Genomic DNA, 17,633 nt, shown 5'->3' on the forward strand with positions numbered 1-17,633 from the left:
AAAGTGTTCATTTTCAAATATCTTAAGCTTGATGCTGGCACTTAAATTGAGTTGTAGAATTCAAAACGACATGAACTTGAAATGAGTTTGAGTTGACGTGACACGAAAGGAATTTCACTTCTTTTTTTTTGAGAAATTGTTGCCATTGAATTTGATTTGATGATGTGACAATATTAAATGGAAGTGATGCTTTTGAAAAACCTTTTCAGACCGTAATCAAGTGAAATGATTTTATAAAGTATCGATTGATTCCGTAATTTTTGTTCCATTGACAAATGTTGAGTTCATTGAGAAAATTTTTATGTCACAATTTGTTGGTAATTTGGAATTGATATGGGTTTTGGCCAAATTGCCAAGAAGTATGTATGATCAATGAATCTTATCCGTCAACTAAGTCTCGATCAGGGTGTCGATTCTGTCTGTTTGAGGCTGAAATCAGATGTTCAAATTTCTCGATTCTAGCACTAACTTCTGTGGATTCTCTTAAGATGTCACTTAAGATTCACCAGAATGTCTCAATCTTATCATCAACGTCCTGTCAATTACTGCAATTCAGCGCTGTCATTTGTTCTTATTCTAACCCAGATACAAGCAGAAGTTCTGCATACATTACCACAAGATGCATGAATAATTCAATTCAACTCGCTGCTTACAGTTTGAGTTCAGTTTTAGAATCAATATAAGATTGAGTAAATACGAGCATATGTACAATGATTGCTCCAAAGTATTCACTGCAATATTGATGTAACTTGAACGTTAAGGTAGTGACACTCATTAAAGTTTTGTAAGTAATATGAACTTTTTTATTGTTTGAATAAAAGTGCAGGCAGCCCGATCAGCACTTATTTGAATGTTGCCAACACTGTGCCGAGACAGTAAAGATAAGACTATAGCAACTATTTTGACATTTCAGGAATTTTCCAAAAAGAGCGTAGAGGATTGATCCCAAAACCCTCAGGATACTCCCCTTGTTGCACCATTTGACTCAGTGTCTATCGTGAGATAATGCTGCTTGAGTCTGGTTTCAGTCTAAAATAAGACAACAAAAGCTAGAACTTGGTTTACAGGCATGAAAATCAACACAAAAGCTGTTTTCAGCAATACAGCATAAATTTTTAAAATATCGATTTTAATGCCTTAACAGCATAGAATGATAACGAATACAAAGGCAAACGCGGCATTAATAAATGAATTTTTTTCCCATTCTATAGCACACAAATGCATAAACAGATTCGCAATCGCATGTAGAATCGAGAAAAAAAAATATAAAAGTATGTAGACAATTTAAGTTCCCCTCCAGTTGATTCAAAGCGTTGATTGAATTCGCACATCAATAAAAGTAAGCAATTTTGTGCTCGAACAATGAAGCTGTATCATATGCCGGCTAGGTAAATTGTGTTAGGTCATGGATATGATGTGAAGATTTTAATTAAAAAATTAATTCCTTCAGTCCACCTTCACGAAGTGTTTTGATGACAATAAGATGTCTGGGATTGGATGTCGAAATCATTCCAGTCGATTTGCTTAATGGAGAACAAAGAAGTCCAGAATATCTGAAAATAAATCCTATTGGTCAAGTTCCTGTACTTGATGATGATGGCTTTATCCTTACTGAATCGAGAGCTATTATGACATATCTGGTAAACTCGAAAATGCCTGAGAGCACTTTGTATCCAAAAAATGCAAAGGATAGAGCGATTGTAGATTCTAAACTGTACTTTGATGCAACGAATATTTTCTCCCTCATCTTTGCTGCTATGGTAAGTCATGGATGCTTCCTTTTAAAAATGTACATAAATTAAATCCTAAAATTCCTTCCTCCTACAGCGTCCATTGTATTTTAATGGCGAAAAAGAAGTATGTGCCGAGAAACGTGAGAAAATCAAGCAAGCCCTGCAACATCTAGAAAACTTTTTGGATGGGAAGTTATACTTTGCAGGCAATGACCCGACTCTTGCTGATATTTCAATTTTATCGAATATTGCGTATCTAAAAAATGCCTTTGGAGGAATTGGAAATTTGCCAAATTTAGAAGGATGGTACAAACGATGTGAAGATATGCCTGGATATCAGGAAAATGTAGACTCTGCTAAAATTGTCAGTCAGATATTAGAGCAGATCGGAATCAAGCTTGCACCCTTGGAATAAATTTAGAAGTTCAGTGCTTTCTAAATTATTATAGTAAATATGTAGAATATGATGTTGTAGCAGAAGTCATACATGAAGCACTCAAATATGAGAAAACTTGACATTTAGTAAAGTTTTCGAAGGACACGTCAAGGCAAAATATACAAAATAAGTTTTGAATGTGGGTATCATTGCAGCATATAGAACTTTTGCCTTCACAAATAAAATTAGATTTAGTTACATTTGGCACCTTCCTTGAACTTTATTTTGTTGATATTCTCTTTTTCAGAAGCACCCATCCACCAAACCCTCCAAAGCAAAGTCTCATCTCAACCATCCTCTCCCCACCCTAACCACTTCTCCCTATGACCGTTACATGGTCCCATACTTAGTAAGCCGGTATGCCCAAACTAATGTAAGTACGCAACTCTATAAACAGTCTCAAAACATGCATACTGAATATTCTCATTACTAACCCAAACAATTATAGCTTCGTGTACATACAACAATCAAGGCCATTACATCATATTGGATAATTTTAACAAAGTCAAGCTAGAATAATGACGATTAATATTGAAATTATGAATATTAAAACGATTTTACTTCCATTGTAACATTACATTACTTCCATTGTTGGTATGACTGATGAAGATTACATTCTTATTTGTGTAGTGACGTGGCAATAATTTAATGACAGAACATTAAAGCTTATAATTAAAATGCTTCATAATTTTCATTACTATTATTGAATACATAATTGAATATCTCAATCCACGTGCATGTACATGCTAACGATAAATGAATGTAGTCACATGCTTGATAAGCTTGAATATTAATTAATTACTGAGCTTTTTATAGAAGCTTGAATGTTAATGGCTTTTGTTTCATAACTTTTCAAATGCTGAGCTTTTAAGCTATGGATGGGAATATGGGATCATTCAACTGTAGATATACAATGTTCATCATCTATTGAGATCAGCATGCATTCATGAAAAATTTTCCTGAAATCATCCTTCAAAGTTCAAAAATGCGGAAAAATTCAATTCGAATTCCAAAATCATCATTACTCGTGTATCCTCAATACATGCTTACTGGATGACTGACTTTCAACAATTCATGCTTACTATTTTTTATTACATCATTTTCCGCAAACTCAAAAATACTACATGGGAAATTCTTTTCTACATCAAGCGAGCCATCACCATGACTAGGCATAAAAAATGCAAAGCAGTTCTACTCTTGCGTATGAGAGTCAGTAGAACATTTCTTTCATATCCAACCAACACAAGGCAAATAATGAAAGAAGAATAAATACGTGGCCATAATTCAATAGTTCTTGATGAATTGATATTAGTAAGTAAGGAGAGTTTGAGTTAGAGCGACTTTCAACATGATGTTGTGGACGTTAGAAGTTAAATCCGTCCAGATCCTTACCATATCAACAGCACCTTATGTGCTCATAATGATGAAGATCGGCGTCTGGTGGGAATCGAACCCACATACTCACAAAAGAGTGATTTATACATATTTCCGATCTGTTGCCTGACCTCTCGGCCACTGAGGCTTCACTCTCGCTCTGGTTGATTCGCCTTTATACGATTCGATGCCTCAGATCCCACTCCGAACAGACATCATATCTCCCAAAAAGCTCATACAGACAAACATCATATCCAAATCTACTCATCCACTCCAATAACATGCTAATAATTCTAAGCCAGAAATTATTCTACTCCGGCTATAAAATCCATTACAATTATAGTCACTTTTTTAGTTTGTTACAGACACTTAAACTTGTCACTTGCGTGAAATATGTCTTTAACCTTGTATTACTCTCCTGGTAAGAAAAATCGATAGCTGTAAAATAAATAAAAATTTCATGTTCTACATATTTTATTTCATGTGACCCTAAAGCATCACCACCGAGTCGAGCAGTTTTGCTCACACTCAGGAATTTGGGGCTGGAATTTGAAGTGAGTAAATATTTTTATGCTTATATCATGATGACTTGTAACTCCCATTCCATTAGAGCAAAATTATCAATATGATGACCGGTGAAAATAAGTCGGATGAATTCCTTAAAATTAATCCTCAAGGAACAGTTCCAGTTGTTGTAGATGATGACTTTGCAATGAATGAATCGAGGGCAATTTGTTGCTATTTGGTTAATGCGAAAAGTCTGGATAATTCTCTTTATCCCACTGATGATATTAAGGCTAGATACATTATCGATCAACGCTTGTATTACGATGCCTCGACATTTACAAGCGCTTTAACGGCAGCCGTGGTAAGTTGAATTTTTGTCGGTTTTACACATGAAAGGAAAGAGAGGAAATTGATTATGTGGAAAATTTTATGAGTAGTTGGTGGCTTTTAGCTGTGGATTAATGTTGACTGCTTTAATGTGGAACTTCTTGGATGTGTTTTTAAGGAGAAAGGCTTGAATTTTTAATGAAAGCTAATTAAGGTCATTGCGGTCAACATAAATAATGTAAAAGCTTTGACCTTCCCAAAAGCTTCTCATACATTCCAAGAAAAGTTCCCACGCTAATTATTTACATTTCATGAAAAATATCACTAAACGCCATTAAGCTCCTTATCATCTTCAGAGCATTCACAATCATTAATTCCAATTTAAATGTAATTTTACAGGGTCCCATAATACGGAAGGGCGAGACTGTCATCAAGCAAGAGCATAAGGACAAGATTTTCTCGGTCTTAAATACCCTCGAGGCATTCCTCGATGGATACGAGTGGTTTTCAGCATCCGACAACGTCTGCATTGCTGACTTGTCGATTCTTGCTAATTTCTCGACCATCTACCATATTGGATTGGATTTAACCGACTATCCAAACATTTCCGCTTGGTATGAACGTTGTAAGGAATTGCCTGGAGCGGATGAGAATGAACGGGGTGCAAAGATGTTTGCCATGTATTTGAAGAGTAAATTAACAGAGCCATTTTAAATAAAAAATGATGTTCATGAGAGATATTTGTGGGATGTGAGAGACGTATAAATAACTTCATACGGCAATTAAAGATGATTACCCTTGCATCTTAATTCCAACACAGTAATATCGATTTTTTTTTATCTTCTTTTTTAATGGGCTGACTTTAATGTGGAAGCTTTTATTTCCTCATATCAGATAGAGTTATACGTGACTCTCTCGTATGCAATTTCGGTACAAATGATGTGGGTTGTACGGAGCTGAGAGAAGAATTTTAGAAATCTTTTAATCCAGCATGAGGTTTTATCTTTAGAGAATAACTTTGTTGAGCTTTGAAAAGCCTCATAAAGTAATTTAACCAAGGACTTTGGTATCTTTAATGTGAGATCTTGCAGACTAATGGAGAAGTTGTAGCATTTTATTATTCTGTTGGACATTATAACATTACTTGCTATACTTAACATAAACGAATTTAAGACTTTCTAAAATATTCAAGTTTAACGGAAGTTCAAAATTCAAAAATTCAAGTTCAAATTTTAGTTAAGTTTGTAAACAAAGAAAAAAAAATATTTTGAAATTAAAGCGTGGAATTCAAAGAAATCTGCACATCCTGGACAATAGCATCATTCGTGCTGTCCGAAAACTCAAAATTAGAAACTTCTTCTACTGCCAAACATTCGATTATTTGAAAATTTAATAATTTTGGCGAAAATAAAGGAAATTCTCAATTAATCATATCCTTGATCAATTAAATGTAACTTCCATGACTATAATCTAAAAGTGTCTAAAGTCCTCATGCCAAAACATCAACCCTTAATAATTTGTCAGGACAAAAACATTGCCTTTTAATTTTCAAAAGGATCAAAAAAATATAATCATTATTTATTCATTCGTGGCAAGAGCCAATCTGAAAAATTGAAAAAGGTAGTGAAAGGTGTACTAAAGTTCTGCGGGCAAAGCTTGTCATAAAAAAGGAGCATCTTAAAGCAAATGGCTGAGATTAAAAGTTCTTCTTCATTAAATGTACTTTCAGGAACGGAAAGGGTCGTTCATTAAGAAGAAACTGTATTTTTTGAGGTAAATAGTCATTGAGAATTATTAAAGACTTTGTTGGCAAAAAAGCTTTAAAAAGTTTCGAAGGTTTTGTAATTTGGGAATTGAGACTGGCTACTAAGTGATTTAGTTGAGCTTGATGTTGTCATGACTCAACAGTTGAAGGAAATCGACACCGAAATGAAGATACAGTGAGGAATTGAATGAAATAATTTCTAAAAGTAGAAATAAATTGAAAAATTTGAGCTTTTCTCATCTATTTCTGCTCAATTCTATTCATTGACACAATTATACTCTCAGTTTATAGCCAAGAGTACAAATAAGTATAAATAAAGAACTAGCCTACGGATTTAAGGATGATGTTTATTGTTTGAAGTTAGAAAACAGACTAAAATAATCATAACAAGGGGTCAACAACTTTAAAAGGGGAAAATCAACTAATTGTTCTTGCAAATATTGAATATTTGAATACTAAATGACAGTTGACATATTCTCAACATCCTTTTTACACTTTTTGTGAGAAAGAACATTCTACACTACTGTCAGTTCCAATAAATTACCAACACCCTCGTAAATATTCATTAATTTCACTATTATGATTGTTATCATTATTTCAATAGTCATTAACAGCTCAAGATAGCTGCTTGTGATAATCAACTCATTGGAAATTATGTTTAACTCGTAAGTGTCATGCAAATAATCTATTAGACTCATCGCAGCTCATCACTTATTAAACTTAGAGACGATAAATGGGAAAAATTTATTTTCGTAGTTTTTGTGATTAGTTTACGGTATTGTGAGCGCGTCTTTCTTGATGAGCTTTATTAAAGCTTTGTGAGTAAATTTGGACATTGTTGCTATTGCTAATCAAATTGTTTTTATATTGATTGCTATGGTTAATTTATTTTTGGAATAATATGTCCGAACAGTACAATGTGTTTGCTAGAGCTACGTCATCCCATACATCGCTTTGAACTTTAAGTCGCCATATTGACAGGAAAGACGCGAAGTTGCCATGGCGGCATCTTGACGACTGATTTCGTAATGTGCCGCTCGGAATGGGTTCAATGCTTTAGAAAATTAGTTTGAAAACTTGTCTCGAACAGAGCTTTATGCAGAAGCTCCGGCTAGGGTTAAGCTCTCTAGCATTGCTTTATGTTAGCTAAATATACAATTTGTCATCGATTATCTAGTCAAAAAACTATAAAATCAAAATGAATACCCCTAATTAGACTATTTTTATGTACGTCACATCCTACACATCTCTCAGAACAATAAACAACCAGTTCAATAGATTAGACATAAAACTTAATGTTCATCAATTGTCACAATTTCTCTCTAAATGGATTAAAATAAAAAAATATGGAAAAAAGAGAATAAAAAGTTTATCAATACAAAGTTGAGCATTTTTATATTATTTTTATCTATTTCAACAAGATAATACACATACTATTGTTTGATGTTATGAATAATGAAATGACACAGCGATGAATGGGGGAATGAGAAAGCTCATCATTTTGTTGTTGCTCGATTGGATAAATGATGAAACATAATACTCAATTACGCTCAGTTGTTTTCGATAATTTGAAGTTGATAGAACATTTATCACATTTTTTCCTTCCGCATATACAGGCATAAGGTCTTTAAAAACTAAGCAATAATGACGCCGATGACATTGTAAGGATTAAATTATTTAAAGTTTGAGTGGGAACTATAAAGCAGTTAAAATTATTATTTATTCATAGATATGTTGCCAGCATGAGTACACCAAGTCGAGCTGTTCTCCTCGTCGTGAGAAATTTAAGCATTGATATTGAGGTGGGTGGAATTTTAAGAACTGAAATTTTATAGTTTAGTGTATGATTCATACTATATGAAGCAGTAGTTCGGAAAGTATGTAACGTTACGCATTTGGAAATGCATGGATATGACTAAGCAGGTCTAGACATGACTAAAGGGAAATGACTAAGCAGCTTGCTTACATATGTATGCAGAATGACAGAATAAGACAGAATTTCAAAAGGCTTTCCAAAGCCTAATAGTTCCTTTAGTTCTTGGGTGAATTTCAAGGTATTCAGCCTCAACAGGAAGATGTAACAAAGTTCATTTTTCAATATAAAATAGGGCAAAATGTGCAGTCACTTAGTAGTCAGGGCACCCTCTTCGTTTTGCCTTGGCAACATTTCGACGCCTTACTGACTTCATTGTGCTGCTCTAGCAGCCTACATTCTTGACTAATTTGCTAGATGTATAGATTAATTGTGATATTTGACCTCTCTTAGATAGCGCCTGAAGCTGACTAGCACTTGCTAATTACTAACACAAAGTGTAATACAGCTCCTACGCACTTACGCTCCTTAACATCCACACGACCCCATACATTAAAATTTTAAAATAACTTTTTTGAAGCTTTTTAAAGTTTTGAGTATAATTATACATGCATAAGAAATCGATTTCATAAAAGTTTCTGAAAACAATTGAAGCAATCAAGCATACTTCCTATTCCTCATTTGAAGACATTTATTTTCGATTCTCATGAATTATGTATCCAACAAAGAGATTCCTTCAAAAGCTATTAATAGTCCTTTTCCGTAATAATTCATGAGTAAAATTTCCTTCAATTGGAAACAACAAGCTATTGTACTTCCTATATGCTGCTTGAAGAAGATTAAATTATTAATGAAAGTTTTATCGTAAATACCAATTGGATTATGGAACGTACATGCTTTTAAGTGTGTACCTATCGCGAAAAATATGTTTTTCAATGGTTTTGGATATGAGCAGCATATATCCATGGGAATCTATAACAAATAAAAAAATAACTTCTGTTTTTCAAGCTGTATTAAATTCTTTGGATATTTTTCATGAAATACAACAGCATAGCTACATATATTGTCATGCTTATGCGAGAATTTAATGTTTATTTATGGGTGGGTTGCACATCTCGTTACTATTTATAGCAGCATACATCGAAGATCAAGAAGGAAAAGGGTTTATGTAATCTTATTAAATATTTCAGAGCCTTATTGCCAGTCGTAAGCTTTTATTGTTGAGTTTGTCTTGACAAAAATGTTAGTAAGAATCAACTTTAATCTAATTTACTAAAGGAAGTGACTTCAGTCAGTTCTAAAGCATTTAAGATATATCACACTTAGGAACTGACAATAATCTCCAACTGAAGTTTATCAAATCGTTTATCAACTTATACAGCTTATCAATGACTGGATTAAATGCACATGTGATAAGTGAGAAAATCTAGTTCATAGATAGATAGACTGAATAGCTCTTTAAATACAGATAAAATGGAAATTCTCATTAATCCATGTCCTCCTTATCTCACGACAGCTGTCACGATTCCTACGGGAATGCTGTTTACTATTAATGCTGAAATTGTTTAATAGTAAAATGAAGATTCATGGATTTTTAAGTCTGTGGACTATTATTGCATCTTTTATAGCCATTATGCCAGTGCTGATGAAACTGTGTGCCGTGGCACCATTGCCATGAATCGCATTCTGTGTGGAAATGTTTGAACCGCTTGCTTTGATCGGTTTCTGTTGTGGTTTACCATCAAGGTGTGCCATGACACAAAACAGTTTGGACAGCACTCCAACATGCTGAAAAATAGTCAATTATTCTCCATAAACTTCCAATTTCAGTTCCATTTCCGAAACAGCTAATAAATTTCAGCATGATCGTACTAAAAAACGGATATAAATCCCCACATATCTACGTCAACCATCACATTCCTAATCACTATTTCAATCCTATTCATTCACAGATAAAGCAACTCAATTTATTGGCCGGTGAGCACAGGAGAAGCGAATTTACAAAAATAAATGTATGTAGATTCCAGTTCCTTTCAATGAATGACAATTTTCATTATTTCCTCTACCATTTTTTTTTGTAGCCACGATGCTGCGTACCGACTTTAGTTGACAATGATGGACACAATGACTTCATATTGTGGGAGAGTAAGGCAATAATGATTTATCTTGCTGAAAAGTGCCAACGTTTTGGACATTCATTGTATCCGAAATGTATGAAGTCAAGAGCAGTCATTCATCAGCGATTGTTTCATGACGCGTCGGAGCTGTATGTGAGAATTCTCGATATTGCCAATTTGGCATTTTCCGGTGTCAATCCAATGATCACCGTCCAACATAAAGAAAATTTGAAGAAAGCATTACAAATATTGGAGGTACGGAAGTGACATAAAAAGAAGAATATTTTTTGAGGTTACTGATTTTGATGACTTACTGTCAAATGTCTAGATGTGTTTGGGTATGTGATTTTATGGTTGAAGAAATTGGTCTGTATAAATATTTATGGGTCCAATAGATGTTGGCGGAAATGTTCATAGAAGTTAATAATGTCTTGTCTGTAGACTGTGTGTAGGCAATGCAGCAACGTCTTGCAATGACCAATTAACCTCACATAAATCAGGGCAAATTGAAGATTTATAGCGCATAAAATTTGCCTCAATTAATTATAAATCAATAGCTTATTCATCTTATTTCCTTAATTTTTTTTCTTTGTAGAGCTTCCTCGAAGGACATGACTACATGACCGGTAATAGCATAACCATTTGTGATTTTGCTTATTTCGCATCTGTTTGTACATTGGTGGTAAGCATTTATTATTTAGTAAGAAAGTTTTTATGCTTTTGGGATATAAATCATATTAGAGGTCAGGGTTAATGGATGGGGATTTGAGGTTTGAGTCTTATGGACGAAATGGAAGTAAAATTTATTCTAATTATTTCAGCACTTTGGATACGACATCTCGAAGTTTACATGCATAAATCAATGGTACCAAAGAATGGGGAAATATGAAGGAATTAAGGAATGTGATGAAGGAGCACAAGAGTTTGGTGAAATGATTAAGGGAAAACTTGGAAACAGCTTTAATGACTAATAAGCCTCATGTTGATTGATTCTTCTTTAATAATTCATGTATTGGACAACAAACAACAAGCATAACAGTCGGTGCAGTTGTTAATTGACTAAATTAATTAATTTCTATGTTAACACGTGTTTTGATGTTGCGAGAAGTGGAATCATGTTACACATCCATTGGTGATGTTTGTTTATTGATGTTTTGGTGATTTCATATTTATGTTGAAATAAAAATTGTTTTGTAATTTTACAATGTCGTCATTTTGTGGCTAATGGCTATGGCGATGGCGATTTGCCATACTTCAACATCAGATTCCGTCAATAACCATTTAAGGGTAGCTGTAAAATTGTATTTGATTTGAAAAATTGATTAACTGCTGTGTGCGGTTTGATGATGTCCCGAGCGGCACAGATGAAGAAGGATTTGCGACGGAGCTTTTAAGACCATATGACCATATGCCAAATGGCAGTCATGGGTGTTGGATCCCGAGCGACATAACAGCTATCCGGTAGCATCTTCTTAATTTGTGTCGCTCGGATATTTAATACCAAGTATTCGATCACTGCGTCATCAAGTCACACTTTAATATTGCGTCGCAACAACTCTTACTTTGTTTAAGGCACAGAAAAATCAACTCCCAAGTAACTTAAAGGAATCTTTACAAAGTCTATGAAATATTTTTAAATTTATCATCGTATAAAAAAATTTCTAAACTTGACAATTTTTCACAGGAAATTCCAACAGAAAAGATTAATGATGATGTTTTTAGGTCGAATTTCATGTCTCAAATGACATTATGACTTTGGTGTTATAGCAACGTGAGATATTTATTGGCTTGTGCAGAAGTTCATCTTCATAATTCAATTTCTAAATATAAATTTAAAATGTCGATTATTGTTTGCTGTCTGAAATAAATTTGAGGTGTTGATTTGAGATGATATTCAGGAATGAGAAGCATAGACAATGGTGGTCTATGCTGAATGTTTTAGGTTGTGGATTATTTGAATTTTAGTCGATTTAAGTTCAATGGATCAATTCAATTAAAATATGATTTAATTAGGGATCATCCAAAACTGCAAGTCTGCAGTCGTGGACGAACTATAAGGAACAACCGAAAGCTATAGCCATACGCATCCAAAATGCAGGAGATGCTTTAAATTTCAATAATTTTCAATTAAAGCTTTACATTTTCCAGAGAATTCTCGATCCAATGATTTTTACATGCTGTTCTATAAATCCAGCACCAATCAGTTCCTCATCTACCCACAAACTACACAATATTAAATCTATTTCCAATTCAATTAAATCAAATTCTATCAACAACATGGAACATTTTCAAAATACACACATTATTAAATCTAAGTTAGCATCCAAGCGAATCCAAATGAATTAGTTCCAACTCAAGTTTAATTCTGGATATGAAATTTTTGAATGCAATTCAATTTTCCATATGAGATAATTATAATACATTTTAAATTAAACTTTGATTGAAGAATTTCAAATGAAATTTTACGATGCAGATTGAGATGATACAAAAGATTGAGGAATGTGAAATTATGAGCAGGAAAACTGATAATTAGAAGGAAGAATTAGGATAATTGTCATTCGTAAGCATAATTATAATTTATGAATTCTAAGTTGGGAAATGATTGGAAATTAAGCTATGCTTAGGAGGGGGATGGGAGGGGGGTTACATTTTTGGGAGATGGGAGTTCATGAGTTTGGTACAAAGCGTTATGGTTGGGGAAGGGGGTCCAAAAATGGTATTTAATATTAGGGGTACCATACATATTACGAAGAGCTCTTTGAAAGGAAGAAGGAGTACTAAGTTATGCCAGGAGAAGTAATGTCAAGAAGAAGGGGTGTCTGGGGAAGGTGGTACCAAGAGATTTGCCAACCAAGGCTGGGGGAGGGATGCTGGGTTTTTGTATTAAACTCAAAACTTTAGAGGATGGGGGGAGGGGGGACCATGTTATGATTTTTTGTAAAATCCAAGTCAAATTGAGAATTTTGTCCAAAAAGGTTTTAGACCCAAATTTTAAAATATCAGTCAAAAAGTATTGTTCGTCAACAATTGAACATTCTAATTCTCATACTTGCTTCATACAGACTACATGTTCATTCATAATCATAAAGTACAATCACCTCATCATTCATTTTCACTCTCATTCTCTTTCTGGAAGCGGTGGAAATGAATTCTGTAGAAATGAAAATTTTCACATTTTTCTCTCACTGGAAAATGCATTCGGAAAATTCAGCCTTCCAATGAGTATATCTGCTTTTTTATAAGGTTAAGATAAATTGATCGAAACGATGTGAATTTCTTGCAGTCTATTATCGTTTGTCGATCGGAAATATAAAAACGAGAAAAAATAGTCGGGAAGAAAAAAATTAAAAATAATTAAATAAAAAGAAAAATTTTAGTGAAAAATTGTGTAAAGCTTTAAAAGGAATTAAATGTACAAAAAGTTAAAATAAAGCAAAAAAATTGGATTTTTAATCAAAAAAGGCTTGAAGCTTGTGGATATAAAAAATATTTAGTGATTAAGTGATCCTTAAATTTAAATGTAAGAGTTTGTGGAGTTACTGCATGACAGCATGGAAATAAATAGTAGATGTGACTTGAAATTGGATATATATTGACTTTGTGGACAATTGAAAAGTTAAAGGAAATTTGAAAAATTTTCAAAATTTAAAATTTCAAAAAATTCAAAAAATTCAAAATATTTAAAAAAAATTTAAATAAATTCAAAAAAATTCAAAAAAATTTCAAATTTCAAAAACACGCAAAATAAGCCACAAAAAAGTATTTACCGAGTCACATGCCTCTAACAATTTATATTCATGCTGTCAAAACAAGAAAAAATTTAAATTGAAAGCTTTCAATACCTAAAAAAAAAAAATAAATTAAGAAAGCCAAAAAAATGTGATAAAAATTTAAAGCGACACATTCTCACTTATCATCGTGTCTGATGTGCGAATTTAATGGATAGAAAATGAAATTCATATTTTAATACGGAATTTATTGTAGGAAATGTGTGAAGAATTCACAGAATGTGTTAAGAAAATAAGATGAAAAATTGCCTTGAGGATTGTGTGATTAAATTGGCATTTAAGGATGTAAAGGAACTCATCAAAAATTTAGGACTTAATTTATAGATTCCAAAAAGTTTGTCTAGCTGCAAAAAACCCCATCAGTATATTACATGTCATTTTATGCTGCATTAATAATTCATAAATTCTGCATGCAAGTTTTCAAAAATTCACAAACTTGCCAAAGTTGCTGCTATGTAATCAGCAAAAGTGCCTATCTTAGGTATCCATAAATTTAAATATTTTTGGGGTACAGTTTTCATACATTGAGTCATGGTATGCTTTAATTCACAGAATTGACATGAAATGTTCTTGAATTTTACTTCAAATTCCTCAAAATCCTAGCCGACTTTGAGCTCTGTTCCACAATTTCCCCAAAATATCCATTAACTGCTAATTTTAGCTTACACAACATGCATCCACGCAATTTATCTAAATATACTTCTAAGACTATTAAATGCATTGAATACCAATTGTGACTCGAGACCAATAATTCTCGTTGAGCTTCTTCCTCAAGCTTTAATTACGAAAATATCTACAAATCGTGTCTAGAATATAGCAACAATTTATCAGGAAATAAATATGTTTCCCAACATTCTGTTGCCGTAATGTTGCAGGACATAATTTCCGCTGAGAATCAAGAAGATATAATTTGTGTGGATTTGTCTCAACAGCATACTGTGAACATGTTGCTGGAAAATATCGTTGTGAAACTTGATATGTAATTTATAGCATTATGCTTAATATACATTTAATAAATGCATATTTAATGGGATAATAAATTGTACCTGTTTAATGAGAATGGGAAGTTTATAGGTGGTAAATCATTAAAACTCAAAAATTGAACTTTAAGCTCAAAAATTGAACGTAAGGTTCAAATATGGAACTTAAGGATCAAAAAGTGAAGTTAACAAGTTAAAATTTGAAGATTTAGGTCAAAAATTGAACTTTAAAGTTCAAAAGTTGAACTTTCTACTTCACTAAACCTCAATTTTCCAACAATTACTCCACAATATACTTTAAATCCTGTTTATCGCATCCGCATCAACATTACCCAGCACTCCGTAAAATAACTAATTTAACATCGCACAATCCACTTAAAATATCCAGCAGTCTCCGCAAAAAGCTTCCATTAAATGTGAATAACCTAACACAGTCCACAATAGAATGTCAAACAAATAACCCGTTTCACACTTATCTTTCCATTTCATTACGACCATAAAAACTCATTCATACAAGTTGAATTTGTCAGCCCACAATGTGCTGATCGTGGATAGCTTCATGTGACATCCGAGGTTACCACAATGTATAATAACAATTCGCTATAAAGGAAAAAGTTATAGTACTATTTACGATTTTTTATTTCCTGACATGTCACCACTTATGAGACATAAGAATATTTTATAGAAGAATTGTAAGGATTTATACTAAAATGGTGGTTTTATGGCTATTTGTTATGCTGATTAGACTTTTTCCGGAAGTTGTGAGGATTAAATTACTGTGGATATTGTTGAAGTTAAGTGTTTTGTTGTTCTGATGCAGTTAATAATACCTCGTCAGGGGCAACCGTTAATAGGGGGACTTAACGGGAACCGTACCTTAGTAAACACGTTGTGCTGGTCGGGTTTGACTTTAAGAGATAAATTTAATCATTGCTTTTAGGAGCTCAAGTGCTTTAATGTCACCTGTCAATCCATGAAGTGTTCTTGGGTTCTAAACTTGATCCTCAAAATGCACTTTACATTCCAATCAACTTAATTACTTCTACAAAGCTACACTAAGTCATTAAAATTCCAAATCAGCAGTTCCACATTCAGCGTCTAAAACATTAAAAATTAACTGCATTAAAACAATTGCGTTTACAAAGCAAAAATTAGTGTAGATAAAGCATATAGCTTAAAACTACTTAATACAGATGCCTTTTTGCAATAAAATAGAAATAGGGAAATTTATAGCATACCAATTTATCTATCCGACATTTATAATTGCAAACTATTAATTATAGCCATTCATACATGAACAGTAAATTTTAAATGATCAGAACTGACAGTGGAGATGAAAATGTAGATGAGAAAATTGAAAATGGAAATGAAATTGACTTTTGATATTGAGATACATCCATGAACTTGTAGCCATGTGAAACATTTAGACATAAAATCAAGCATATGATAGTCGTGTCTAAGAAAAAGTTTATAGTATAAACAGTTTAGATTTTATTAATTCAAAGAAGTCCACGCAATCGATAATTTTGAATGATTTAGCACTGACTGATGTGAAAATATGCAGAGTCATAACAAAATCTCTAAACCTTTTATAACCCATTTGGTCGATAGATTTTATTTCTGCACATTCATGATTTTTATGGTCTGTTACGTCATGAGGAATCTGAGATGAAAATTTGCTTAGATGAGATTTTAGCTCATTTGAGATGGAAATTGAGGCAAATAAAAACGAAAATCAGTAAATGTAAAAGTGTTGGAGATTCTCAAGTAAAACCGATCGGCACACATTATTTATGGATTTCAAATGCTTCCAAGTGGTAGTTTAATGGCTACTTACATGAAGATTATCACCAGGATGGCATGCTGTCGGCTTGGTTCCATAAAAAGCTTGTGTTGATCAGGAAGGTTTAAGTTGGCATTCTGTGATGCTTCAGAAAAAAATATGAAGCATGAAAATGTGACAGAAAATAGTTAGGACACGGATTCGATCGAGACATTTCTTATTAAGTATACTTTACCCAAACGGGTCCATTTTGGATGCCATTGCCACTTAAATTGCTACTTGGATGCCATGTGATAAGCCACCTCGCTACCGATCAGGCTTTTCTGTCAAACCTAAAAAATCTAGAAAAAATGCCAACTGCGATTTGAAAACCAATAAATACCCAGGTTTAGCAACAGAAACTTAATCATATCCCCAACTAATATCATTAATAAATCACACACAATAAATCATTAAGATAAGAGAACAAAAAAGGGCTGACATTATCATATTTCTTAATAGGATATATCCCTAGCACGGAAAGTCTAAGCACTAAACTATTGTTTCCTAGCCATTGAAATTCTTTATAAAAATAGAAGTCACTCTCATAACCTTGAATGCTAATCAATCTCCTAAATATATACAAGCACGTTGCCGTGTTCATTATCAAAAAAATGTCCATTGAAAATAATAATTATGGTAACATTATATCCACGATTATATCCACATAGTGACCAATTAATTCTTTTATTTGAGAATTTCATGATCAGTTCAAGGTGAAATGTTGGAAGTTCAAGATGAATTCTATAAAAGAATCGGTATAGTAACTAGAAACTTTGCCTTTATTCCTCAAAATTGCCATGCTTACTAAATTGGATTAAATTTTTCTGCTTTGAAAATTTTCCAAATTGAGTCTAGCATGAATATTTCAGCAACAGACTGCTCAAAAATGGCTCCTTAAGTACATAAGCATTTTAGTGCACATTCGTGCTGATCTGAAGTATTAAGTAAATCCTCTGTACATGAATTTG

General features: G+C 33.0%; 2 protein-coding genes across 2 annotated transcripts; both read left to right on the top strand.

Moving 5' to 3' along the window:
- The first annotated feature begins 1,317 nt into the window (after positions 1 to 1,317).
- LOC139089531 (uncharacterized) lies at positions 1,318 to 11,227 on the top strand. Its single transcript, XM_070639085.1, has 9 exons — positions 1,318 to 1,388; positions 1,451 to 1,760; positions 1,828 to 2,133; positions 6,747 to 6,772; positions 7,872 to 7,944; positions 9,908 to 9,967; positions 10,037 to 10,327; positions 10,668 to 10,754; positions 10,894 to 11,227. The coding sequence occupies exons 1-9, from the start codon at positions 1,363 to 1,365 to the stop codon at positions 11,041 to 11,043; spliced, it is 1,329 nt and encodes a 442-aa protein (XP_070495186.1). The 5' UTR covers positions 1,318 to 1,362; the 3' UTR covers positions 11,044 to 11,227.
- On the top strand, positions 2,477 to 6,463 carry LOC139089500 (glutathione S-transferase 1-like). The gene is made up of 5 exons (XM_070639054.1): positions 2,477 to 2,542; positions 3,899 to 3,964; positions 4,039 to 4,097; positions 4,154 to 4,411; positions 4,777 to 6,463. Exons 2-5 carry the CDS (start codon positions 3,937 to 3,939, stop codon positions 5,089 to 5,091), a joined length of 660 nt encoding a protein of 219 aa, XP_070495155.1. The 5' UTR covers positions 2,477 to 2,542; positions 3,899 to 3,936; the 3' UTR covers positions 5,092 to 6,463.
- Positions 11,228 to 17,633: the final 6,406 nt, after the last annotated feature.

This window comes from Chironomus tepperi, unplaced genomic scaffold (assembly GCF_022539635.2).
Source record: "Chironomus tepperi strain 1889 unplaced genomic scaffold, CSIRO-AGI_Ctep_v1 contig_177, whole genome shotgun sequence".
In the NCBI taxonomy this organism is placed as follows: Eukaryota; Metazoa; Arthropoda; class Insecta; order Diptera; family Chironomidae; genus Chironomus; species Chironomus tepperi.